A 27,989-nucleotide genomic window follows, 5' to 3' on the forward strand; every position below is an offset into this window, starting at 1 on the left:
TTTAATACTGTTTCATGAAACATTAACATGGTTTAAGATCACTGTTTTGTATTATTTTATTGATTCCAGTTGTGTTCTGGAGCACGATCGCTCCTTCCAACTCATTTGCCGTTTTGTGTTTGAATCGTTTCGTAACTGTTCGTAAAACAACGTAGTCAACGATTTACTGCTGTCAATTGGTAATTGTTATCCATTTTCTTTTTTGTACAGCTTGATCAACCTGCTACGCGATCACCTTTGTCTGTTTCTGAAGCTCTACCATCCTCGAACTGCAAGGTCCTATATTTTAACAAGCTCAAACCCAAAACCCACTCAAAGCTAATAGGTGACATATGTTGGTAGCTTCTCGGAACTCCTAATAATACCATTCTTCTAACCATTTCTCCAATCCAATGAAAACACGTACATCATACTTTAGCGAAAGCTAAATGCAAAACCTGCTAATGATTTATCTGACTCTCAGTAGATGACGAACCATCGTCATCACGGGTCTCATTGTGGTTCATTCCATCGTTTCTCGCATGTGTATGACCTTTATATCCACTTCCAGTTCCATTGCACATTGCAGCAAATCATACATTCAGTCCAAAAACCAACCTGCCTCACCGATCTATGCAAAACCGTCTCACATTTCGAGTTGATTTTAATTTCGTATGATAAAAGAAAACACGCTCAACAATCCCTACGCGTTGCGTATGACAGCAACAAAACAGCGCATATGTAGCGTGTAACTGTACAAACGGCATCATTAATGCTACGATTACGATTTACAGCTAAGTTTGAAAACTTTAGAATTTTGTCAGATTTGATAGCTTTTATAGCTTGTTTCAATGAGTTTGCAGTTTTCCATGTATTTCTTAGTTTACATATTGATAGTGTGAATAGCGCTCACGTCGAAAGGGAGCAAACATGGTGCAAGCTAGCGTTGATGAGCAATAGGCAAGAGCAGCATAAAGTAAGTGGTAGGGAGTGTGAAATTTAAATGCGCAATGCTGGCTTTACCTTCATAGTGTAAGGATCACGCAATAACGCTGTAACTGTGTAGTGTTTTGATTCGATGCCATTTTTATTTTGATTCTAGTGTTCGATAATCAGTGTTCAGTTTAGTGCTGTAACGGTACGCATAGTGTAGGTTTGTAACCAATGTCAACATTTTTGTATGATTTGTTTGCCTGTGGGTGGATTACTGTTGGGTTGGGCTTGTAAAAACCTTCCCACCTGGTTATTGTGTTATCCGTAAAACCGATCCCGCCCTGGACGGGAGTGCATAATTTCTTAATTGACAAGACGGATTGCTGTTTCCATGGAGTATTGAGATTGTGTAACGATTTGTACTGAAAAGCGATCCGATCAGCTCGGCAACGAACGATCAACCTGATCGTACTGTTTGTGGGATGTTTTTTTTTTGCACACGCGGGCCTGACCGGTCCGAGATCTAATTGAACCTAGGTTAAGACTAAAGCTTTTTCCGTGATTGAAGCATACATGTAGCTGATACGCAACATTGATTGGTTGATTATTGTTCACCGCGGTAGCACTCCCCTCTTTCTCTAAGCGTACGTAACTACTTAGCACTGTAAATAAAGCTCAAGTACAACCTTCCATAAATATAATATGTTGTAGCAAAACCAAAGGCAGTAAGTATGTGGCTAGTACACATTGTAAGCAGCAAACAATACGCTATGCACACTGCATCAGACTGCTATCCTTCAATTTTCACTGCAAATAACTCTAAGTCACAACTATTTCGGTGTCTCAATCAGTTGTACTTTTTCAGAAGCGTATGATTTTGAAACGTAAATGCTGACCAGTTGATGTGCAGGTATAATGCTGTAGCTAAATAATATTTTGTAAATTTAATTCCTGTTGCTTTCAAACTTTTGCAACAATGGTAAGAGGAATTAGATGTACGCTACAATTGGAAGATGCATTGCCACAGTGTCCTAGGATTTCGTCATAGCATGTACTCTCGCGGCATCTTCTCTCTTGCTTCGGGTAAGGGAAATAAGTAACGATGATGTGAAGTGTTGTGTTTTATGCGTTTAGACGTTGAAACAAATCGAAGTTGTTTGCACCGCACCGAACAGGGTGCTTCATACTAAGATATTGCACTAACTGCACTAATCTGTATTATGCTATTAGAAGAGAAAGGAGACTGTCACTCTGGTATAATAGTAGTAGGTTGTGATTCAGCGTTGAGGATACAAGGATATCTTCGAAGCAGGTTTGTACAGACGTAGTCATGATCCGGTGAAGCTTACGAGTGTCCATTGTTGTGGCTGGAGGTGTTTCCATGGTTTCGTTGACTCAAAACATCATCCACCTGAATCAGCTGCTCGATCGGTATCAGCGACAGTTCACCTCCGGGTGGTGGAGCAGGCAATGCTTCCTACGGTGTGGAATGGGTAGTAATTTCAACATGTTTCCTTAGCAAACCCCATACAATACTCACCAGCGCCTCAAGGGCCATCTTTTCAGCGCGTTTTGCTCGCTGTTCCTTCAGCTTTAATGAGAAAATAGCTACCGAGCGGGCCCGCTTCACGAGGCTTTGCTTCAGGCGCGACTTTTTGGCGGCGAGCTCGGCCGCTAAGTGAAAAATATGGGGTAAAATGATTATCACACATTTCAATCTGTTCGTATTAAACTGAACGAGTTGTGAAGCTTACCTTTGGCTTCTTCTTCCGTAGGGGCTTTTACCGATGGAGCACTGTTGCTCGTTCCCGGTTGCTGATCGCCGGCTTTGCTCGCCACGTTCGTCCAGGATGGTGCTGGTTTCAGCAGCTCCGAGTCGGAACCGGTAGCGAGCTCTTGTTGCTGCAATGGTAAATGACTGAGGGTAAGCAATACGCATCTCACACCAGGTTCAAAGGTGGTTGGGATAGGCTTGGCAATGGCAGACAGCGATCATAAACGAACAATGAAATGCAGAATCAATCTATCAACATTAGTGGCAGCGTTAGCGAATATAAAACATTGAACATTCGTTTTTTTTTGTTTTTTACAATACCAACAAAACACCAATATGGGAGTGTACAAAATTCAATATTATAAATACATCAAGAGGAGATCAACTTTGTTGGAATATAAATGTTTTTAAGAACCAAAAATAAATTTGAAAAATTAACGCAATAAATATAAACAGCGTGTGTGTAATGTGGTACGAAATACCAACAGCAGAAGAAATATGCGTAGATTAATGTTGCGTAGAAGCTTTTGTCGCGGATGCTGAACTTACTGCGTCAGAAGTAATGACGCTGAGAGGTAAAGGGTTTATTTTGCGTTAATTCTTAATATTATTAAATCGTTTGTAATGTAATGAATACCTTTTGTGAATATACAAAATAGTCTAATGGAGGACGCTGTCTTTCACAAAAACAAATGTGATTTCCCAAGTGATGAAAAACAAGTAGATACAGAGGAGGAAGCATACATTCGAAATGAATATTGCTATTACTCATTCAGCTCATTCAACCACATCTAAGTGGTGAAAATGACGAAAAAACAAACATATATTGATTATGTGATTGTCGATTGATAAAAATATGAAAAATTAAAATCAGTTAATGCATAAAAGTTACATTTGTAATTATGATGAGAAATGATGTTAAATGGGGAAACGATCATGTTGAATATGGGAACTTGGTTAAATGCTTGCAACATGATAAAATTATAAGACTTAATACTCCAAATTATGACTCACATGTGATAGTCTCTACGTACCACTGTGTGATTCAACAATTAAATAATGTCGTATTTTTTTTATTTAAACCATTCAAAAGGATTTGAAATCGTGTTGAATAAACAATTATTTTATTTTTTCCGAGCAATGTTTGATATTATACTTGAATGTTGTGCATACACCATAGCGTACGTAGACAGACAACAAATACAACATGTGGGAAAGACGTTTATTCATGCATTCGTAAAGACACAACAGGTGAATATAGGTGAGTATGTTGGTAGGCTAAAGAAAATATGTGATATAGTGAGGTTACGAACGGCAACAGCAATAGCTTGCTCCTTCTAAACATAACAGCACGGCTAAGGCTCGCAAGAGCCTTATCCTTAAGGAACATAAATTTCGATTGATGCTGTTTCGACTGTTTCAAAATGTGATGCTGGTTATCCTTTGATGCTATAAAACCCTCTTAATCGTTCTTGGAACGCTGCAAGCCAATACTTAGGGGTACACATTTTGAAACAGTTTTCATCGGCTCTCGGTAGATCAAAAGATGACCAAATTGTTCATTAAGGGAAGAAACAGCAAACAAACAGCTAAACAGCGAAACAGCCTCGAGCGCAAACCATCAGAAAGCAAAACTTTCCACTACCGAACGCGGATCAGGCTCGGGTTTTTTTTTTTATTTTTCTTATTTTGACCACCTTTATGTCAAGCTTCATAGGGCCATAGGGTGTACGATCGGGGCGTGATAGTTAAAGTTGTGCCTTCCTTAAAACACGTTTCATGCATTGTTTTAAACGCGACAGCAGCAGTTTCGCTGCACGGATTTGTGGTTTTACTAGCATATTGGGCGAGTTGAGTGGGTGAGAACAGGGCGAGGGGAGTGGATATTAGAGTGGGTAGGTCGTGTGGTGAAGTGGCAGGGCGGGTGGTGGCTACCCTGTGAGTGGCGCAAGTAGTACTCTACCAACCTTCGCTACAATACAGTCGGTACTTCTGTGAATGATGGAAGGATCGGCTGCCTTCAAGCGTTTTGCCCATTCGGCCCCTCCGCTCGGGCCAATCGTGAGATGGTGCTCGGTGTGCTACGATTGCCGACGTGAGTGACAGACATACACACGTAAACACACATACACAATGTATGTGTACGCAAGAAGAATGAGAACACGCGGATGTGGGAATGAACGTAATAATACGGGCAGAAAGGGAAATGAAGGGCACAGAACATTTTTCCAATTCCATTGCCCGGCAGGATGGTGGCAGGGAAACGATTGTAAGGGGGATTGAAGCGCGACAAAGGAGAGGGCCACGTGGTAAGCATCGATCGAGATGATTGATGTTCAAGATCGTGAGAAGTGTTGGAAAATTAAATGAAACAAAAGAAAAAAAAGAAAAAATATAATGAAAGTAATGAATTGGATGAAAATAAATGATAATTCGTCGTTCAAGCAATTATTAGACAAATTTGCGGATCCAGTGTGTCAAATGGATTTTGAAAAATCATTTCGTGAATAATTTTGCATCAATTGTTGCACCAGCATAAAGGACGACGCAATATTTGGGGCGAAACGGAGCAATATATTCACGCAGGTTGAGTGGATAGGAGAGAAAGGGATTGTTGATAAGACGATGGAGAAGAAGAAACGATCAAAAAGAACAAAAATTCACACAGTTAGCAAACAACTGGCCTTGGAACGCATAAGCACTGACCTTCAGTCGACCCACCTCGATGTTGGGCATCCATTCCTTGGAACGGTTGCGCGGCCGGAACGGTGGAATTTCGGCGATCCGCGGCGGCGACGGGTTCGCGGACGACATGTGTGCGGGGTTCTGTGGGCTCTGGTTGACGGGCGAGTGCATCGTGGAGTGTGCCTGTTTGCGGAACGGAGGAATTTCTGGAATCTGGATCGGCTTCGAGGCAATCCGTGGGCTTTGCGATATTTCACTGCCGGTGGAAATAGAGGAAAGTGTTTAAAAAGGCGATTAGCATTGAATGATATTTACCAGCAACCGAACACCACTACTGGGTAGGGTATGCAGGATTAGAGTTTTGTTGTATGCATTGCTTTATTAAAGTGTTTGTGAGTTACTCTAATAGGATTGCTAGAACCTAGGCAGGGGAATAAAGGATATCAAGTTAACAGATCAAGAGCCAGATTGAAAAGCTAAGTTTGAAGGAAAAGAGCGTTGCAAGCTATAGCGGTAAGATTAGTATAAATAAGTAATATTGAAGGATTTTTTTGGAAAAGCATAAATATAAAGGAATTAATGTTAAGTATTAAAAACGATCACATCAGTGACAAAAGTAGTGGGAATAAAATCGAACCACACGAAAAGCTGGAGTAGAAAAAAATCATAATTAGGACGATTAAAACACGCATTACTACGACAAGAGAAAATCTGTATGTTAAACAAACCGTACCCAAGGTTGATGCTTCGCTTATCGTAAATACTACAGCTGTGCTTCATCGTTTGTCCTCGGAAGGGTGGTATGTCGGCGAGCTTAATGCTTGGCTGCTTAAGACATGCACTATTGTACGGTAGTAAGTGGGAAGAATTGTGGGGAGCCGATTTTTGGCGTACCAAAACAGTTAAACGGTTAAAAGGTAGAAAAAAATGAAATAGAGATCGAGAAAAAACACGTGTGTTTCAGCTTGTTCGGTCATGTTCGACGGGTGTGTCTTGCAGTAACAAGAAACAAGATTGGCGAAGATTGGCTTTCCCAGCTCATCAGAGAAGTTTATTGTGGATTACAAGCATACAAGAGACAAAGAAGCAATGCAATGAAGCGTACATAATGGCGAAAGTATAGATGGTTAACATTTGCGCCAACTAGTGCAAGCATACAACAAATGAATGCATTAAAACATGAAAAAAATCGTTAACTTAAAGAAAAACATCACCAATGAACAAGCAATATAGAAACAGCACAGTGTAAACAGTGTGACTTTAAACGGTTAGTGAAAATATTTAAAATAAAAACAATTAAGATCATTCCTGGCTGTAGAGTTTGCTTGCCGTGCAGTTTTGAGTCCCTATTTTGCATTAAGTTTACGCATGAACAGAGGCAACAGAGGAACAAGCGACAAACCTTGACGGACGCGAGTGATTTGGGCCGTACATGCTTCTCATGCTCTGTTTGGTTCGGTTTTTGCTACCATCCACCAATCGTTGGTCCAATCGCTCCAAATCACTCTCCGTTTTGTGTGTTCCCTGCATGAAGGCGGGATAACGAGCTGGTGGATCAAACCAATCTTCTTCTTTGGATACAGAAAATAACATTTGAACTAAAACGGAACGTGCGGTACAAAGAAATAAAAAAAACGAATAGAACAATGTTTTTTTTTATATTTCACACTTGAGAAGGGTTTCGTAAAAGAAAAAAAAGACACAAATACATGCAGGTACGGCACACAACCAACGGTATGAATAGAGTATCACAGTACACATTTGAATTGATCTTGGTGGGTGAGTAATGTGATAAATTTAAGGAAAATATACGCCCCTACACCGTATATGTTTTTGAACAACTTAAAACACACACACACCAACAGAACAAAACATGGAAAACTCAAACGGAACAAATGGAACACATGAACAAGAGCAACGCACAAACAGACGACAGTTGTTAAATGACATAGAGTAAGTAGAAAGATTCGATATCATACCCTGAATTCGTTTGTGTCGATTCTAATGCAACGGTTTGTGCAGATTGACCACTAAGGGGAGAATCTTGAAGAGGTCGTAATAATACTGTGCTTGTCTAGAGAGGGCAGGGTTTCGTTTCGTTATTAGAATTGACATTTTTATCGTGATGGTTTTGTTGGTTTTTGGAGTGTTTGATGAGAAAACATTCGCAGGAGTCGTGATTTAGTATGTATACAGTTAATTAGGAAACAATTTAAGGGTTGGAGAAAATATGAAGATAAAAAAACACAATACAAAATGGTATAAGTAAACGTATGAAGAAGGTATTTAGGGAAAGGGTTGAGTTGAGTACGATACAATTCTTTCTTTTTTTTATTCCAGCAAAAAAGAGTGAAGCAAAACTGAGTGAAGATAAAATGCTAGGTGGAGGAACACTTTCACAAACAGTTCTGTGACACATTTTCTATGTACAGACTTTGACCGTTTCGAAGCGTTCCTCTGATAAAGTGAACTGCAGCAAAGGAACATTTGAAGATAGGGTAAGAAATGAAGCACACAATATTGTATCATTTTTTAAAATCTGTATAAGTAATTGTAGAGAAAATGTTAAAATTAATAAATATAGTGAAAACGAACTACATGTTTAATACATCAAATGTACGGCATTTTTCAAACATTTGAAGTTTTTTTACGTGATAATATTCAATTTGAATAAAAAATGCATCTCTTTTACACAATACCAAAAAATGTTTGAAAAAATGATTGAAAATGAATACAAGGTTTCCCACGATTTATTGGTCAGTTCTCATAATTTTTTAGGCTCGTCTTACGATTTATTCATCGTATCCCATAGATTTTTGGTTTGTTTCCATAATTTATTGGTATTTTTCGATTGGATATCAATACAATTGGACCAAACAATTCTGGGAATCGGTCAAAAACTCGTGGGAACGCACTAAAAAAATATGGGAACCAACCAAAAATTGATGGGATCCAATCAATAAATCGTGGGAAACCCTGTAAGTTGACATTTTCATCTTTATGCTATAAGAAAAAGGTTCGTTTAGTGTTTGAGCGAAAGGAGACATTAAATTTGTAGTACATTGCACAAAATTGATATATTAACTTCCATAGCCATTTTCACTATTACACACTTACACATTTACTATTTACAATATATTTCGCAGACATTTCACATCATACATTCGAGAATGACGGAATTACATAATTCATTAACATTTTTCCTATTTCGTTTAAAAATATCATAAAAAACACGATATTCTTTATTACATTGTACTCGACAACTAAACAAACCTTAAGGTGTGAAATGATACAGTGAAGAATTGTTTGCCAAAAGATAGTGCCTATCATAATAAGTTCCTTTGCTGTGATTCGGAAAGCATTCAGTACAAAAAAACCGTCATGATTTGCAAGGAGACATATTGGAAACAACGGAATGTAGACAGTTATCTGCCATGGAAGAATGTGTCGAGCAGCTAAAGTTGTTATTAAATTGGTGAGCCAGATAAAGTGGAATTGGAGCGAAAAAAGAAGACGGCTTATAGTTTTCGCCCACAAAAATATATCTACTACCTGAGAGATCGGCGAATCGGGCGAAACATCGCGCGTGTCCATGGCAAAAATGTCCATATTATCGCAACTGCTCTGGGAGTTTTTGTGCTGTTGTTGATGGTGATGCTGGTGGTGTTGCTGCTGCTGCTGTAGCTGCTGCTCTTGGCGCATTTGTTGAGCGGCGGGAGAAGCCGGGTGAATACCGAGGTTATCCAGCTTGGCTGCTCGCTCTAGTTCACCACTGTCTGGGTTATTGTCATGACTAGGAGATATGTGAAATCTTGGAAGAATGACAAAGAGGATGATGCATGAGATCCAGATACCGTTTGTGCGTGATACAAGACACTTGAAAACACGGACATTAAGATATAATTTCACCCCTTTACAACATTTACCTGCCAACGGACTGTTCAGTTTTGTCGAAAATGTCCTGATTGCTGTTGAAGTCCTGATCATGGTGCGAGATGGAAGTAGAGGATGGTGGTGAGGGAGGCGTTTGTCGCGGTGAGGGTCCTTTGCATTGCATTTCCCGTCGACAGTGTTCGGCACGGGCGATTTCGGCCGCCAGCCAGGAAGGTAGCTCGGGCAGTAGCCACGTCAACGCGGACCGCAATCCAAGCATGATGTGCTCGAGCGCCACGATCAAAATGACCGTCTGGGTTGAGGTAAGGCCAGGCCATAGACGAGACACTTGGCCCGAGAGTCCAATCAGGGCACAGTTAACGATAACCGCAGCCAGACCGAGCATACCAAGCGCGTTCTGCCAGGTGCCGATATTTGCTACACGTTGACCAAATGGACGCTGGAGGATTTAGGGACAATTGGGCGAATTAAACTCGTTTAATGTGTGCTGATGGTTCTGAATCGTGTTACCTGGTGTACATGCGCCAGTTTGAATGCATCGGAACGGATTTCGAGCAGATTGTTAGCCAATGCGCACAGTCCAGCGAGAGGGAATGCGGCAGAAAACAGCACTACGTAACCCATTTGAACTAACATTTCCAGATGATCGGAAAATGTTCCATCGTACTGTCGAAAAATAAATGCCGCATTATGTGGATAGTTAGTTAATAGATTCTTATGGATCGATGATGAAGAGCATTATCGAAAATCAATTACATCCCGTCTTCGCGCTTAAATCGATCCAACAGCTCAGGAACCGTGCAGATGTGGGACACACCAAGATGGTTGTTGGGCTTTTGCTTACCTTGTACAGCGAGCTTTCAACTTCTGCCTGCCCGATTGATCGTTTCGGCGGAGTAGAGGAAGCGGAGAACTCGGACGGGCTTTTGCCTTCATCGAGCTGCTTCCCATCACCGGAGCCCACCGTCAAAGTGCTGGTGCTGGTGGAAGCGGAGGACGCAACATTAGGAGGATGCTCCTGCGTTGGGCTGAGGGCACCCCACATTTTGAAGCTTAGTTTCGCCAGGCGCCATTGCTCCACCAAGTACGGCCAGGCTGACTCGCGTAGATTACCGATAATTTGCCGCGATATCAGCAACCCAGCCAGTTGCTGTCACCCGAGAAGAAACACGATATGAGTCGATGGATGAATATTAGCAATTTAATTTTCCCAAAGCACGAGAGAAAAAAAAAAATCAAACCAGCAAAATAAGTTTAGGCCAGAAAGGGAAAGGAAGCTTGTTTTTGCTCGTACAAAAATTAGGTTTAAAATTTCGATCCGCTTGCCACACGCTTACCTCCTTGAGTTTGTCCTGATCGCGCAGGTAAAAGGCGATGTAAAAGAGCGAAAGAAAGCTGTTGACAAACTGGAAAAGGGCCACCTTGGCGATGAGATGATTTTCGTACTTCGACTGCAGCCGATAGTTCTCTGTCGATAGTTGTGCAATAAATTGTATAAATTGGCTTGCCTTAAGCTGTCCCATCCGTCCGCATCAGTCCCCACCATTGAATTACCTTTATCGTTCAGCCAGACGGCGAGCTTGTAGTACGCTTCGTCCATTAGTGTAATGGCGCCTGCTAGCAGGACCTTTGGTATAACGCTCAAACAGCTGAAAACGCCCTGCTCCGGCAGCTTTGCATCCCACCAGTCCTGCAGTGATGGTGGTGTCGCAGTGACGCCAGCCGCATCGATGGATCGGAGCACAGGATAAAGGTCGAACGAGTCGAGTGGTATGGGATAAAGGGATGAACCACAAACAGACAGAATAAAACGAAGAGAGGGAGCGAGAAAGGACAGAAAGAAAGAGAGGGAGAAAGAGAGAAAAGACATACAGCTATAGAGATGGTTGAAACATGGAATGATAATATGATTGCAGTCGTGTAACTTCAATTTTAAATCGATTTTGTTTCTGTGCGATTGTAATTGTGACTGAAGCTCTATGCCGACAGGACACATTGGTAGGGTTTTTTCATCCTTCCTTTTGAGCAATGCAGCAAATTGCGCGTTAAAATTCACCGTATCGTAGATGGACCCAAAACTATGATTACGGATCAAAATTTTATGATGATGGAAAAATAATAAAACGTTTTTACGCACTTACATAATGGTAGCCTTTTAAATAGATTGGTTTAGTTTCGACCAATCCAATACGACATTGTAAAAGTTTTAACAAATCATAAACATCTTTGAAGCATATGTGACATAATTATGAAATTATTGTGAAATTATGAAATAGCTATACAATTTCTTTATGAACCTGTGTAAATTAAAATGTGTATAAAGACAAAAAGGTCTCGCCTAAATCAAGTGCATTGCGAACGGCCTAGTATTGAATAATTTAAGTAGAATCTGTCATTCACAAATCAATAACTAACAGAAAGCCAATCGCCGACGGTCCTTTTAACCCCTTAAGCGACATACGATACGGTAACGCACTACGATTATACGAAGCATGATGCTTGGTTTGCATGGCAGGCACTAAATCAATGCCCGTGATATGTGGCCTCTTGCCGAAAGCTCGTTGCTAATACTGCTGCTGCTGCTGGTGTTGCTGATTATTATTGATGACGAGGATGTCATCCACCAGGCAACACTTCATTCGATTTCGAGCTATAAGCGCTACCGTCCTATCGACGAACATTTATTGGATTTTGGTGCTATATTAATGGAGCTTAAGCGCAACGTATCGTACAAAACACGTACAGCTAGATAGATTGGGCTTATGGCCAATGACAACAGGATAGTGTGTGAATTCGAACGTGAAAGGGCAGTGAAGGGAAAACTATAGTCATACAGTCAGGGATTTGGGGAAGAACGTAAAGAACATAAATTTCAGACCTGAGACACTATGCACATGCACTCCCACAGGCCAGCACTGCTATAGGGTAAGTGTTGATCGAGCCAATCCTGTAAATTAGTAGTAACGTAATGTAATGCGCGTGTCTGTTTGCGTGTATCTGTGTGAAGTGCTATGAAGTGAAAAACAAGGCGATTAATGTTTCGTATAGAGATACAACATCGGAGTGGGATAGGGAATAAACGGAATATTACAGTCAACTTGTATGAATATTCATGAGAGGATACGATTATGTTTGGTAAAGTGCCACACAAACAGCATATGACGAGGGTATAGAAATGTTTCGAAAGAAGCGTAACCAAAACAAAAAGCAAAGCATAAAAAAAATCTAATAAAAAGCACCAACATTCACCGCGACCGATTTTTTTTTACTTTCGGTTCGGGTGATTTGCGAAGCGTGCGTTCCACATAGAAGGACCGTAAACGGGGCGGGTGTCGTATGACGTCGAGATTATGTCTAAATACCTGCAGCCTCAACATCAGGAACATCACAACAAACACCAACACCAGGCAGAGGCCTATAATTGGAAAGCTAACTAGATAACGGAAGGCTCGCCGCTGCCAGGCCGGTGCTTCCTTCGGCTCCAACCGTCCAGTCACGGAACTTTCCTCAAGTGGCCCCTGTCGAGTGAGCAGAAGAGAAAGAGAGTGCGAAAAAAGAAGAAAAAAAGAACACCACATAGATAAAGGATTGTGTGTGAAATGGTAGTATTGTGGGTAGGAGTCGGAACGCAAGTCCTTGACAGACGCCGTAGGGATGTAAAGACCTTGTACAGTGGCCGCGGCGGTTCTAGCAGCTCGGGCGGCGTTGACAATGTGCCCCAGCGGAAAGCCAGCTCGACCGAGTACCGCCTCCACGCTTCCAGGTAGAGTGACGCCCAGGCAACGTTGAAAAGCGAGAAAATGACGTGTCCAATGTCTTGAGCCGTCTGAAACGAGACATAAGCGGTCAAGGAAACGTGTCCAACGTACATGGACACCGACGTGGAGGTTAGTAGTGCCGTCGTAAACGTTATTGTGGTAGATCCGTTTCCATCGATCGGTTCGTACGTCTTGGTCGGTATCTTTTGTGCTTATTATTTATCATACTACCGACCGTTGCATGCTAGCACCATTTGCATTACCTGTCCTCGACCCCAAAGCCCTGCGTACAGAATCGTTCCCAGGACGGCTGGTACGCACAGTGCACAGGTGTAGTGTCCCAGCCAGGCAAAGTAGAGCGCCACTTTAACTCCAAAGTATGCCGCTATGTCGTCTGGAAACGAATAGTTTAAATACAGAGTGAATGATACCACCGCGAGCATAGACGAAAAAAGAATGAATAAAAAAACACGTAATAATACCAACAAAAAAATAGTAGACAAATGAAAGGATAACATGTTTCTTCTTTTACTGCTAGGCGTAGCAAATAAGTGGTTAGTAAAAACACCGGAACAAGCTACATTAATTATTACCTAGGGGCTGCGGTGCGAAGAATTTCCGTACCCAGCTGGATTGTAGCTGCTGCAAGGCGGTAGTCTCGTGGAGCGGAAAAACCTGCGTTATTAGGCCTAGCTCCTGCCAGGCGGCCACTGGAAACCATGCAAACGGTGGTGTTCGTCGTTAGTTTATTAGAAAGAAAATTAAATTGAGTACCGGTTCTGAAAAGTAGGGCTCGGTCTCGGTACAGCCGACCGGTGAGATAGTATCACGAGTCTTTAGATTAATTAACATTCACCGTAGCCCGACGGTCTCACCTGCGAAACCCGAGATACTTCCCATGGAATTATGTCCTGAAAAATGTGTTTGTCTCACAGCTGAGATTGCAGAGCATGTGTCCGTGATCCTGATGCGATTGGTCATTAAAAGCTCATAATGTTAGCCATGCCCCACATGTCGTTAAGGATATTAAAAGGGAGTAAATCAAGTTTAAAAACGACGTTCGAATAAAGCTGAAGCATTCGCACTGATTTTATATTGATGATACCAAACTTGTTCATAAAAAATAAGCATTTTTTATCTTCACTTTAGTTTCCTTTGCCATATAGAGCACATCAAAATGTACCCAGAAAATATGTTAATTGAACATCTACCAGTATATCTATCTCAGAGAAGTATCCTCTTGAAATGTGTGGTAAACAGTTTGCCAATCAAGTACAGGCACTGGCAAAGAGTGTCACAATCACTTATATGAAAAACTGAATGAGCTCTTAACGTGCCTTTTTCTAGACGAAAAGGAAACGACAAAAGCAGCACCACGATTCCCATAATGTTTTATCGATTTGTGCTAATTGGTTGATTGTTCTTTCGCTTACATTAATGAACAGTTTGTTAGCATCGCTATACTTCATCGATGTGACGTACATACATCGCCGGCGGTTCAACAAGTTGTGTTGTTTTTGCATATCCTCTTTTCGTTCTTTTGTTTTGGATGTATCGATTGGTTGACTAAGTAGGAAAAAATGCATCGGGGTATATCAAGGGTGAAAATATACGATCTGTTTTACACTTCCTGGAGTTTACCGCGACTGTTACAATGAGGATGTAAAGCTGTTAACAGTTAAAAATTAATTCCAACGACATAGTAATAAACACTTAAGGGCCCAATATTCTTCCAAAAGCAAGGGAAGTATAATAGCACATCATCCTAAACGAAATCCCAACAAAATCATAACTACTCTTGAACAATTTTTATCTTTACCTAGGACCATTATACTTTCAAAATAAATACAAATATATCTCTTTGCACAACGAGCCCAAAATTGTAACAAATAGCTTTTTCAGCGTTTCAAGCGCATCCTTGTGTGGATTGTGTATTTTCATTGTTGTACTCCTTATCGCCTCATGTCCACCTTCTGCTTTTTCCATCGAAAAAGACGACTCATGACTTGCTATCCAACAATAAACTTTTAACAAGTTTTGCTGAGTGGTCGACTTTACCCGACCGGACTTGATCTCGTTGGAAAGCAGATTAGTGGGATGGCCAAACGCTCCAGCCAATGGATGCGTCCCGAGCGTCCCGAGGCGTTGAACACATGTTGAGCAAAGCCCATGCCATGCACACACGAACCGCATGTAAGTTGAGCAAACAAAATCCTTCCAAAACACTTCTAAAGCAAGGATGCGGCGTTATTGCAAGGTATGATCCACAAACACACAAGGGATGTTGCTGGCTGAAGTTTGATTCACTGGAGACCAACGCTCGGATATCTCGAGGTAGTGTGACTGGCTGTGTGTGTGTGTGGTTTGTGAAAGGTTATCATAGCACCAGCCACACCATGCAATGGACACCGAGAAACGTAAAGAGTGGCGTAAAGGGTAAAGAGCTGGTTGGCACAACTTTTCAGTTTCCATCGTCAATCGTAGCCTTTTTCTGGATGGATGGCTAAAGCTCCGTGGTGTCGGTTCAAATATAGCAGAAAGGATAAAATGCCATGCAAAAAAAAAAAGAAACAGCTACTTTCTGGGACACCAAACGCGCCTGGCACCCGCGTATTCGTCCTTGCAATCTCAGCTACAGTCAGTATTAGTTTCACCAGACTAATACGGTAAAAGATTAGGAACGATGGTGTTGATGATGATGGTGATGATGATTTGACATGGCAGTTGACGATGAGTGCTTTTAATGATGGTAACGTTTCGGTAACAGTCCCCAAAATATCTCTACTGTGCGTATGCCACTTACCGATGCTTTGTCCCTCCTCGACCTGTGCCCTGCCCTGCAGTGCTTTTAGATCGAGCGTTCCCGCTCGCAAACCCTGCAGTACCTGTAGCGTTGCGAACGTGAGAGCAACATGATGGATGGAAGTGATGGAGCGTGTATTAGTAAAATATCGATCACTGACGCCATCCCAGCACCAGAGCGTGACAGAAACGGCAACAATCAGCTGATACGCGACCGAAATGCTGGGATTCGTATCCATCAAAGATTCTGCCATGGAAGGTGTGCATTTCATATTGATGAGTTGCTTACCTGTAGCACGAGCCATTGCCGTTCCTGGGACGTGAAGAGACTGTTGGCACCCTCGTTGTCCTTCGATTGGGCGAAGCAATGACTTTCCCGTTTGGTGAACTCCTTCAATGCGCCACCTAGGTCGGTTCGCAGTCGCTTTGGCAGGCGAGCATCTTCGGCCGCCTTGAATAATCTATGAAGGGAACGAAAGGAAACGGGTCTATCACACCGACACGCAAGGCACGCAAGCAGTTTTACGGCATGAGGTCAAAGCAACAGAAGTGAAGCGATCGTTCAGGGGTGGTTACGATTGGGGACCTTTGTGCGAGAGCAATTTCAAACGGAACGCATTTCACAAAGATTAGATGACATTTCACAGCAAAGGAAGTTTTTGTTTTCAAGTTCTGTCTCGAGCCACTTCTTGCCTTAGCTGGCTTTTGGTGCTGATTCAGATGCATTTTTGCCATCGTTTGCTCTGGTGTTTGATGATAACTTTCTTCAAGAGTGTTGGGGGACGGGGAAACCGATTACTTACACATTCATTGGAGCGGTAATATAGAATGCGGTTCGTTTTGTGCTTTCGTGCGCTCGTACCATCGCTGACAGTCCCAGTCCTTCGGGAGGGTTTGCCTTGATCCTGTTTAGTAGCCATCGTAGCGCATCGTCTGGGGCGTCTTCTGTGGTGAAGGTGAGAAAGGGAATTCATCCGTTACCCACAGGAAGGACGACAAGTGCAGCAGAGGTTGAATGCTTCGGTTCGTAATTGTATTTACCTGGAAATTCAATCACTACGTCACACTGGGTTGGAATTTTGTTCAGCCATAGCCGACGGGGTGTCATCAAATGGCCGGCACAAGGCACACGTCTCCGTATTAATCTTGATGCTGGCGAGGAGAAATAAAATGCGAGAAACAAATGGAACGGCAATAATGAGCAAAATCTGATATCAGTTTTATTAGCACGACCGGGTCGGTACGTATCCAGCATGATCATTATTTTCAGGTTAGGTTGAGTAAATATACTAAAATTAGTATCTATAACTTGATATCATAGAGTGCTTTTACACCACCGGTCGTTATCGTTTCGATTACCAGGTCTTATGGCAATTGTTTTATTTCGTTCAATACGTTTAAGAGCTTTTACAAATACAAATACGTATATTTTCGAAATCACCTCGTGGAGCTCAGTGCAGTTTAATTTAGTTGATATCTATTCCCCGGGTTAACTTTATATCGATCAAATTAAAAAAAATAAAAAAAATAAAACAACAAACCTAATCTTTATTAATGAAACATGCTTGGGTGCGCTAATAAAAGAATCTCTTGCTTCCATCGCTTTGGCTCTGATTCAGCAAAGTAGTAAGCAATCGTCTTAATCTTCAGAAAGCATTAATTTAAAGTGTCAGCAAAAGGATATCATGTAGCTTAATCTTCCCGCAAACTTTTCTCCCCTACAGTGATTGTGTAATGTAGAGCATTCGCCAACATGACGCAACCATTCAACTAGGTTACTTGCACTGTACAGTGGGCCGTAATGTTTTACTTAGGTTATCGGTATTCTTTGGATTACATTTTAATAATTGAACTGTACCGTTCAATGCTATCTTAACGTAAGATAAGCAAAAAAGTAACGATATACCGTAAAATGTTTGAAGTAATTGACTTTGATATCGATCTACTTTTTTGTTCATACAGTAACCAGTAATGTATAGTCTTTACGAACATATAATTGATATTTTCAAATGTCAAGATGTCTCATTTAGCACGCCACAAATCTTACGTAGCAAACACCGTGAGCAAATGAAATTAATAAACATCATTCTCATTAGCGCCTATCGGTTTGATTCGTTCGGCTCGTAAAACTGGAACAACCTAAGGGGGGAAATGGTGCCATGAATCACATGCCAACACATTATAATCAAGGGACCTCTCTTCTGGCCTCTAGAGGTCTGAACAGCTAAAATATAGACATGCCAGCTGTTACCTTTTGCGCTGGCATCGATTTTGGATCCACTATTTTGCTGACGTCAAACGATGATCCCCTTCCCTACCTGTTTCAGTGTTCATTGTGCGTTCGATGTGCTTCGCTGGTAAATATCGTTGACGAAGCAACATTTCTGGCTACTACCAGAGCAACGAATGTCTACTACAGTGAGCGCGTTATGGCGAAAGGAAATAAAATAGCTTTTCAAGAATCAAGCAGTTAACGCGATACAAACTTTGCATAGAAGGCTTATCAGGTACATCGGTATCCATTTCACAAAATCAAATGGCCGAAAAAAGCTTAGCTTAAAAAGCCTCCAGCCCAATGAAGGAACAGCCATGCCATTCAAGGCGAATCAAGTTTTTGTGCGATGGATTTGTGTACTTTGGGTGAGCAAGAAAAAAGACGTAGAAATAAGTTATTTTTAGAGCTCGTAGATTGAGTTTTGGTTACACTTTCAGGCAACTCGTTGCAGCTATTAAATATAGCTTCAAGGGTATTTCAACACGCGTGTGAAGAAGAATTAGGCGTCATCCATCAATTACGTAACACAAAAATTGCAAATTTTTGACCTCCTACTCCCCTAGTGTAACAAACTATAACGTTGGAAAAATGTAAAAAAAATACGTTACAGATTGAAAAAAAAAATACAGATTGACCCCCTTCCTAATAGCTTATTTTATTGAACAAAAACAGATTTTTGTTTTTTTTATTTACTTTATTGTGGTACATGTACAATTTTTTAAATGAAACAAGATGAAATATTGAACATATAGAAAAGTTGTCCTATACGGCAATCAAATTTAAAAAGTGCTGTTTACAATGTTCTTGCGTTACCATCATTAGAAGCGTATTTTATCCAGCTATCTTCCTGGTCCTCCATAACTATGTTCATCTTTCCAGAAATGTTTATTTACCTTTAAATATTGTACCATCATCAAATTGATTATTCTCTATCATATAACATGTGATGTTCAATATGTTACGCATGTTTTACAAATTACGAACAAAATCGGTACTGTTAGCAGGAGTTTTGGCTGCATTTTCGATTTGTGTATCCATAAAATTTTAATCAATGATCATCTCTGGCGAAAAAAGGACTAACTGCATTAACGTCATCTTCAGTTTGTTTGAAACAATTTGGGTTTGAAAGGAATTGGATTGGTATTAGGGTAAGTGTACCAATTATGGCTACATTATGTCATCAAGATAATGATTTTATAACTGTAAAAAAACGTATTGGGTAAAACTTTTAACTTTGTTTTCTAGAAATCTATAATGTGTAGAACACGAGAGTATTGATTATTTTGACTCAATGTTTATCGAAATAAAAGAAAATTTCGATGAAACATTGCATCTCAAGTCACCAATTATGGCTCTAGTGTTCCTAGCAATTCGCCATAACTTTACTAATTGTGGTTGTAAGCCTAAACTCGTGAATATTTACACCTAAAATTACATTGTGACATTGTTTGAACTCAAATCAAGTAGTAATAAGTTCACTGCTGGTAAATTAGTAAATGAACATGATTAAATTAGTAAAATTAACAGTTTCAAATCTCCGTTTTGTATCACTATTTATATTAATATCCACGCTCAATTAATCGCACAAGAGCGTACTTGGCTATAGTACGACACGAGTGGCGTTCAGATTACTCCTTATTTTCGTATGAAAGTCATTCAAGACTGCGTTATTTTGATGCGATATTTGATGCACCAAAGGATAGTTGTACCAATTATGTCCTTACGGAAAAATGAATATTTTCGATGAAATGATGGTAAATTTTGATGTGAAGGGGATAAATAACTAATATTTTGCATCAAAATGATGATTTTGAGATAAAATAATAGTTACGTGGTTGAAAATCGCTAATATTCAACAGTGCTGCTCTTAGCAAAATGGTAAGAGATAACAAACATCTTGGCAACACATTTTAAAAGGGTGATATTTAACAAACGGAAGTGACCAGCACGGAACTAATGAAGCACACATATTTTAAAATAATCGTATTTTAAATAAAAAATCCATCCGTGGTTTAAGAATGCAAATAGACTGTTTTAGAGCAAAAATAGTGTTCGTTATAGCCATAATTGATGCTATAACCACAATTGGTACACTTACCCTACCTGTTTCTAGCATTACAGTAGAATCTCTTGCTATTTGCTTCGATTTACGATTTGCTTTTGCTATCATCAAAATACTATCAAACCACAAAATAGGAAAACTCTATTCATAAAAAAAAATAATTACGATCTGTTCATCAAGGGGCACATTAGGAGGCAGTCCGTTTGTGCAGTCTGATTTTCACATGAGACTTTCGCAAGCGCGATTATTGTTAAGAGTGTAGTAAAAAATGCTCTGTGATGCTAAAAATTATTACAACTATACAGACGATATTGTAAATTGAATCAAATGAGTTGTATAAATCCAAGCCACATAGTGTCACAAATCATAAACTACGAATGTTGATGCAATCAAATCGCAACCGTCTTTCTACCACGCATCCTTTCCGTTCATCATGAGGTTCTAGTAGCTGTGTATAACGCATTTCGTGCATTATTTCCGCTTTCCATTCACGCTATGTGTTTTGTTCATGCTGCGGAATTGGCACCTCCAGTCGGGCACTAGGGATTGCTCATTGCCATTGTTCAGCAATGGTAACGGCACGGTAAACCGACACGTCAATCAATGCCCAACGGAAACAGCATACATTTTCATATGATTATTATTTCATATAAATCAATAAAAACGACACGTAAAGAAATCTACCATTCAATAAGCGTCTGAGTATCGTACGCCCATGTGAGAATGATCGACAGCTAATTAGATAATCACATTGCCAGCAATCCAAACGGTTGGCAAGTTTATTTCACTGGCCATGCGCTGGCAAAAAAAGATGCTCATGCAACAGTTTCGCCTGGAAATATTCCCATAACCGCTTTTCAACGTTGACCAACCAAACGTTCAAGTGGGAGAGATAATAAGAACAAGGTATCAAGTGCATGCTAATTGTTTTAAGGGACTTGATTACATTAACACTTTGGCATGTGGACCGGGTAGATAAAAACTGCATGCTCGAGATGTAATCCATGGAGATTGTGGAAGTTTCAGAGAAATGGTAAATCTAGCTGTGACCTAATAATATTAATTCCATCAATGTATTGTAGGTTACGTAAAAAACATTGAAAGTTCACTCAGTGTGATACAGTTTGAAGCTTAAATTAAACATTTGCATAACTTTGCATTCAAATGATAAGTAAGTATTTATGTTAAATAACATTAAGTTTTCATTTATATAAGAAAAATAAGCTTGTAAAATTTAAATCCGTAGCCAGAACCATCCTACATTGATGTTATAAGGTTCCACCTACTATATTGATTTTACATTGTATGTTACGATTCTTGAACAATAAATATTCTGGTATTGTTTTACCCGCAAGTAATTTGTAAATAAAATTCAATACATACTATTTTTTCGCATGTAATTGTGTAAATGCGAGAGAAATCAAATTTCTCTCGCATTTAATTCTCAGAAAACATCTGGCTCCAATCTTTAGAAGGGCCTATATTCGCGTGAACGTTTAGGGCCTCCACTCGTGTTAATCCAACGCTTTCAAGAACATAAATATGTACACAAACGCAATTGATGTGTTTATAAGTGTCCCGAAGTGTGCTAGAATCATCCGAGATATTATTGAGTCAAATCTATAGAGATTAGAGATACCTGAAGGCTTATCAGATCCGTCGATTTATGAATAAATATACAAATATATCCCGAGTAAGTTCTATTCGAAGGTTTGTTAAGGATAAGATTGGTAGAAATTGTAAGAGTTTGATCCAAATTTTGCTAAATAACATGGGGCTGCTACATGGGGGAAAAAGCTACAAAAAGGATGAAAACCGCTGCAATAGTGCAACTAGCTGATCTTGTTATCTGGTTGTGAGGTACGAAAAGTCTAGTAGATCCCATGCTATTTAATATGCGGCCGACAACTTTGCGATTGGTCTTGGTATGAATGGTTGAGGCACAAATATTGTAAACTATCATCTTGCTAAAATGTTTAACCAACTTTTTGTGTACATTGACACATATGTAGCATTTGTACAGTAATGAGTTCAAGGAAACTCCTATTGGATTTATTCACAAAGGGTGCTATGTACGGTAATTCCTATGCTATAAATTTTACCGTTCAAATAGGCATAAAGCGACAACGTCTCGCGCGACAAAATATAGCTCAATTTTGCAAACAGAGCTAGTTGTCTCGCGCTATATCCCTACTTCATCCGAAACAGTAGAATTATCCAGATAGTTTCCGAGCCATACTAATGCAAAACTCAAAAAATAAATTTAAACACATTTTCACTTATTTTTTATGTTTTTTAGCACAAATCAAGCAGGTTGACTGAGTGAAATGTGATATTAAAATATAATAAAAAATTAAAATCTGTAGGATATTAATTCTAATTGAAATTGAAACTAATTTATTACTACTCGATATGGATACTGATACAGATAATTTCTATCTCAAATCCATTTGATCCTTCTTAAGCTTTTAAATTCGGAAGCTCTTTATGCGGAAGCTCAGGGAGTGGTCCCGTGGAACAGTCATCAACTCGTACTTAATAGTATGCCCGTCATGGGTTCAAGCCTCGTATGGACCTTAGCTAGGGCTGACTATCCAGCTGCGTGGTACTAACTAAATCTCTAAAGCCTGTATAGGTCCGTGGATGATCGCGTAAGTCGTTACGGAAAATAGCATAAGCTTTTAAATTACAGATTAACACTAGGTCTACGGAACCCGTCAATTTGACAATTTGTAACATTTTTCAATAAAAGTTAATGTAGAAATGAAAGAGAACGATAAACCACTTATTATCACACAGTACATATTAGTATATGATTTAAATAAAGTGGCCTCAAATGGAATTGCTGATCAACTTATTCCTCGCTTTTTTCGAAACTACCGCAGACATTGGGCAAAATGTGGCATCGAAAAGATACCACAATAACGACTATTACAATACATTAGCATTGGGCAGATTTTGTTAATCAAAACCAAAATATGTTAAACGATTCATAATTTTAATAAAATCATTTGTTTAATGATTTCAACCACTCTACATACGCATTTTTATCCACCCGTCAAATTGATGGGTGTCCGTCCCGATAGGTATACAAGAGAAGCCTGTAAACACCAGTAGTGTTAGTGTTAAGTTAACGTTAACGTTAGTTTTATTGAACTAAAAACACGTATTTTACTTTAATTTGTAAGGGAATTGATCTCATCTATTTAATTTGAATAATCAATAATCAATTACATTTTGTAAACTACATTTTGTAGAAAAATATAGTACAATAGCGCACCATCAATATTCCTTCTTAGAGTGTCATAATCAACGTGTGTGCCAAAATATGTAAAACTTTTTCTTCACTCTCGTTTGATCAATGTAACGAAGGATTGAGAATTTCTGCTGCAAGGAAAATAAAGTGCTCCGTTAAGCGGTTACATACAGTGCCGAGCGGTTGCCATAGTTTCTGTGTCGAACAGTATTGAGGGAGCAGGAAAATGATGCACACGGACGGGAAACTTTTCCGACTCTGGATTGGTAAAAGTTTTCTCAATCGTTCAATCAATGTCAGCGTTGCTATATGGACCACCATTGAAATGAACGTTACAAGATATTGAAATGCTTCATACACGAATCCTTATTATGCGCCCTTCAAAAGAATTGGTCCATCTGTGCCGTTGAGCCACCGAGCAGGAATTCATTGCCTTTGTTGCCATTGTCGTTGGGAAGGTGAAGCTCATTAACATTCTTCGGAATCCGTTCAGAAACAGATTCAAATTGCACGTTCTGGGTGAATTTGTTTCAACAGTTGAAGTGACATTGATTATTCCAACGAGCAACAAAATACACAAATGGTAGGAGCTATTTGTCAGAGATTGAAATTGTTAATACAGCGTAAAATGCGAAACACCATTTCTTCATCAATTTTACGCACGTTTCCACTTTACGCCCTGTGCATATGGCTATCCACACGGCTACATAAAACATATCCTTTTCCGTTCGATCTGCACGGTCACTGGTGGAAGATTGTGGTGAATTTTTGATGTCTGCCTTTGGATATTTTAGCAATGCAGAGGCATGGTTAGCAGCCCGTTACAAATTCCGTTTCTCATTAAAATGCGTTGCTTGTTCCTGGAATAGCGGGTTGAGCTGATTTATTTTTAACTTTTTTGAGCGCTTAAACTAAAAACATTCAAATGCACAGTCGCAAAATATTGCGCAAAGCAATAAAAAACAATAAACTGAAAGCAATGTAATTTTGATTGAGCTACCTTCTTTTGTTTTTCATTTTATATTCATTTTATATCCCCATCCTAGCTTTGATGAACAGCTTTACTCCCCTGATGGGGGTTTCTACGAATGAAACACATGTTTTAGTTGTGCTTACAGGCATTCATTCAGCCATAAAATCGAGAAAAACGAAAAATTAAAATTGAAAAATGCTCCATATTTGTTTACCCTACGTTTCCATCAAATAAAAAAAAGAACTTTCTTTTTCGGTGAATCGATGGAGCGTCCAAAGGAATCTTACATCACCAAACAAATCTAATCACAACGCTCTGTTTGGTGAGCAAACACAATTTCGACGAAAATCAATTGAACTCAGCCACGCTTGAATGGCTCGCCCGGGCGGCGATGTTGTGCTTTCTTAGGAATTAATTTACCACCTCTGGTAACCTTATGCTTGCGGTTACCAGTAAAAGATGGGTCAAACACGAATGAACGGAAAAGGACCATGGTTTGTGAGTGTTTGTGGGTAAGTGTGTATCTTTTATGTTGTAAAGTAGAAGACACAATTGACATAATGAAGCGGAAGGGTCGAAATGAACAGCCCAGAAGAAGTGTTCACATGAAAAAAGGATAAAAAACGGCAAAATTGGAAACGAGCAAGCGAAACAATACGGCAATCTGCTCGGAGTTCTTCATCCTACCATAAACATTGAGCTGGAAGTTGCCACAGTGTCCGTCTGTTTCCATGTTTTTTGTTGCTCATTATTTGCTCGCGTCTCTGTGTGCGGTAGGAAGTGGAGAGTATCGGTGCGAATTCAATCTTTACCGACAGTGGTTGAAAAAAAAGCTTGTTGCTGTACCAGATTTAGTTTCAAATTGGGTTGTCTGTGGCCAACTTTTTCCCGTGCTAAAACAGAAGCAAACACCACACGGTATCGTAAAATATGAGCATTATTATACAATGCCCGGCATAAGGATGGGTGGTAAAATAAAAAGTATCAAGCGGGAATTCAGAAACCTGAAGAATGAATAAACATTGTAGAGTACTACACAGTGCATTTCAGTGGTTCATATCTGACGGTTACGGTATCGTACTACTCTGTCCAAGCACCGGGCGGTTGCAATGCAATAATGCAATTGTGCAACAGTAGTAACCGGACGAGCGTAACCCTTCTCCTCGCCGACGCTCCGTACCAGCTTTGTATGGTGAGGCGCAGTTTGTGTGGTGGCGTACCAGCGAAGCAAATCATCGGCGTATCGTCGCACCGTACCGTCCGCACTAGAGCACCGAGCATTACATAACAACAAACCAGCGAACGAACGTAATACCAGGCCAGAGCGTCGGTACCGATTTGGGAAAAATCGATAACTTTGTGCGGTGCTGCGATAAGGGTACCACCACCAGTGGCCCGCGAGGGACTAGGCACCACGCACTCGGGATTTACTCGAGGACGCCCCATCCTGCGACAGCGTCTTGCGTGTCGTCTACAAAAAGTGCAAAAGACGGCAGCATCCATGTGCATGCTGCGAAAGGATAATGACTTTGGAATCGATTATGTAAATTTGACATGCTTTGGTCAGCGGTTTTTTTCCTTCTTCTCTACCCGTAATATCTTTCCGGTGTCACAAGGTTTCGATCTTGACGCCATCGGTAGATAGACTTGGGATGTAATAAAGCGTAGAGTAAATTGTTCCTAGCGGGTCTCAGTGTAGTAGGACGTAGCCTTTTCTCTGTGATCTGACGTCACGATAGACGATTTTTTGATCGTACGTTGGCAAGGGGACAGAATTAGCCGCCAAACTTCTACCAAACTAGCGTGCTACAGTCGCGTAATGCTTACCATTTTCGACACAGGAAATAATTTTTCCCTTCCGCCGGCGCAGGTTCGACTCGAGGTTGCTTTCATCACCGTAATCCTCGTTTCCGGTGTCCTCCGATTCCTGGTGTACATCCTCAATGATGCCACTGTCGTGAATGTTTTCGCTAGCGATCAGTAGCGGATGCTGCTGATCCATGGCGGGTGCGGGTATGGGTAAGACGCTTTAAATAATCTTCCTGCCAGGGGATACACTAAACACAGCACTCGCAGTAGGCGTTAGGCTTTAAACCAATTGCCCTCGCCACGCTTGAACCATTTTCTTGTGCACTGTATGTTTCACCACTGCACGGTAACACAACAAATACGTAGTTGCCTAGATAATGATAATGAGATAATGAAAAAATCGAAGAAAACAGACTATTTTTTAACAGAAGGAGCTCAATTACACACTACACAGCACTTCCTCCATGGGGCTAAAACACCTTCGATAAGGCATTCCTACTTCCGTGCATGTCGTACCACGGCGGAATGTGTAGATTTTGTTTTGTTTTTTGTTTCGAACTCCTTTTTCACACCCGCTGTTATTTTGGTCTGCACCTTAACTGCTGAAGCCCCAACAGCAACACTTTTCTCGGTGAATGCCGTTCCGAAAGAAGGGAACTGTTTTTCACGGCACTTCCTGTGCGGATGAGGAGAGGCGGGCGGTCATGCAGCCGTAACTTTTTGATGTTGATGTTGATAATAGCTCCGAGCACGGAGCTGCTGTAGCTTTTCCTCCGCGGAAAGGTAAATTTTCCGTACACGCAATCCATGTCACTACACACTCACACACATACATGCACACTCACCACACGGTCGTTCTGAACCACAGCTCACTACGATAGCAAAATATTGGCCCGCCAGTAGAGCACCAGACAAACAAAGGCACGTATACACTCTCACGCATGTTTGGTAGCCAATACGACGGCAACGAATACAATGCCACCAGCGCGGGTATCGCTATGAGCGGGAGACACGGCGTCCTCCCCGTTGCCTGGCCCTAGTAGTTTATTTCTCAATCTGCTAGTGATAAATTCGCCAATGCGTTTACCTCATGACCTTTCGTCTTACATAGGGAGTGACATAAGGGTACAGGAAATAAGAAAGACGTAATTTCACCATGCAGCAAATTTCATGCCGCAGTTGCTAGCACCAACACCGTAAATGACGTTGGAGAAAGTTACACTCTTTACTAATCTTTTCAGCTAATATTTACTTGCCTCGAAAAGATTGATTTCGAAGGTTTATTTTTAGAAACAATAATCAAACTGGCACGGGCTTCGAACGCTCTACATCAAGTGTAAAGATGCTTATCTATTCGCCGTTGACAGAAGAACTCATAGAAGACATAGAACACTTTTTACAGCCCGTTTATGTAACGTTTCATTTCCTTAACGGCAACACTTTCAAGCTCGTTTGAGGTTAGCAAATGATACGCACACTTTTCACTACGTTCATCACGGCTTTCGTTGGCTTCGCTCCTGAACTCCTTCAAAGGGTGTTATCCTATGTCGCACTTTCAATCTTGGATGCACTACAGGCAGCATTGTGCCGTTGTATGTGTGTGTGTATACTCACTGTGTCCTTTCGTGTGTGTGTTTTTTTCTACTGCTTGTGTACCACCTCCTTCTCCTCACTTTATGTTCTCTCCCTGTACCGGTGATCGGAGGAGCTGCGTGACTGTTCCGAAACAATGCTGAACTACGAATGATGGAACCGAGTCAAACAGATCCTTACGAAACCATCCTGATGG

General features: G+C 40.5%; 1 protein-coding gene across 9 annotated transcripts; it reads right to left on the minus strand.

Moving 5' to 3' along the window:
- LOC1279420 (anoctamin-8) lies at nucleotides 1–27,954 on the minus strand. 9 transcript variants are annotated; one of them, XM_061656709.1, is made up of 24 exons: nucleotides 27,815–27,954; nucleotides 26,219–26,570; nucleotides 16,867–16,977; nucleotides 16,629–16,770; nucleotides 16,115–16,286; nucleotides 15,827–15,908; nucleotides 13,617–13,733; nucleotides 13,287–13,417; nucleotides 12,930–13,091; nucleotides 12,628–12,783; nucleotides 12,144–12,212; nucleotides 10,820–10,955; nucleotides 10,603–10,733; nucleotides 10,110–10,415; nucleotides 9,776–9,931; nucleotides 9,298–9,704; nucleotides 8,924–9,182; nucleotides 7,351–7,445; nucleotides 6,105–6,212; nucleotides 5,408–5,627; nucleotides 4,654–4,767; nucleotides 2,667–2,814; nucleotides 2,453–2,586; nucleotides 1–2,389 (listed from the first exon to the last, which is right to left on the minus strand). In XM_061656709.1, exons 2-24 carry the CDS (start codon nucleotides 26,391–26,393, stop codon nucleotides 2,258–2,260), a joined length of 3,663 nt encoding a protein of 1,220 aa, XP_061512693.1. In that variant the 5' UTR covers nucleotides 26,394–26,570; nucleotides 27,815–27,954; the 3' UTR covers nucleotides 1–2,257. The 9 variants fall into 9 exon arrangements, with proteins under 9 accessions (XP_061512693.1, XP_061512694.1, XP_061512695.1 ...); XM_061656710.1 differs by having other exon boundaries at nucleotides 27,874–27,949; XM_061656711.1 differs by having other exon boundaries at nucleotides 27,894–27,945.
- Nucleotides 27,955–27,989: the final 35 nt, after the last annotated feature.

This window comes from Anopheles gambiae, chromosome 3 (assembly GCF_943734735.2).
Source record: "Anopheles gambiae chromosome 3, idAnoGambNW_F1_1, whole genome shotgun sequence".
NCBI lineage: Eukaryota > Metazoa > Arthropoda > Insecta > Diptera > Culicidae > Anopheles > Anopheles gambiae.

Bases quoted from the DNA above. Each gene is read 5' to 3' on its own strand.
- LOC1279420 (XM_061656709.1), bottom strand. From the start codon at position 26,393: ATGGATCAGCAGCATCCGCTACTGATCGCTAGCGAAAACATTCACGAC. The intron at 10,956-12,143 runs GTCTGAAATTTA...CCATCACTGCAG, and splicing joins GCATGTGCATAGTGTCTCAG to GACTGGTGGGATGCAAAGCT. The intron at 7,446-8,923 runs GTAGTAGATATA...TGCCCTCTCTAG, and splicing joins CCGATTCGCCGATCTCTCAG to ACAAGCACAGTATTATTACG.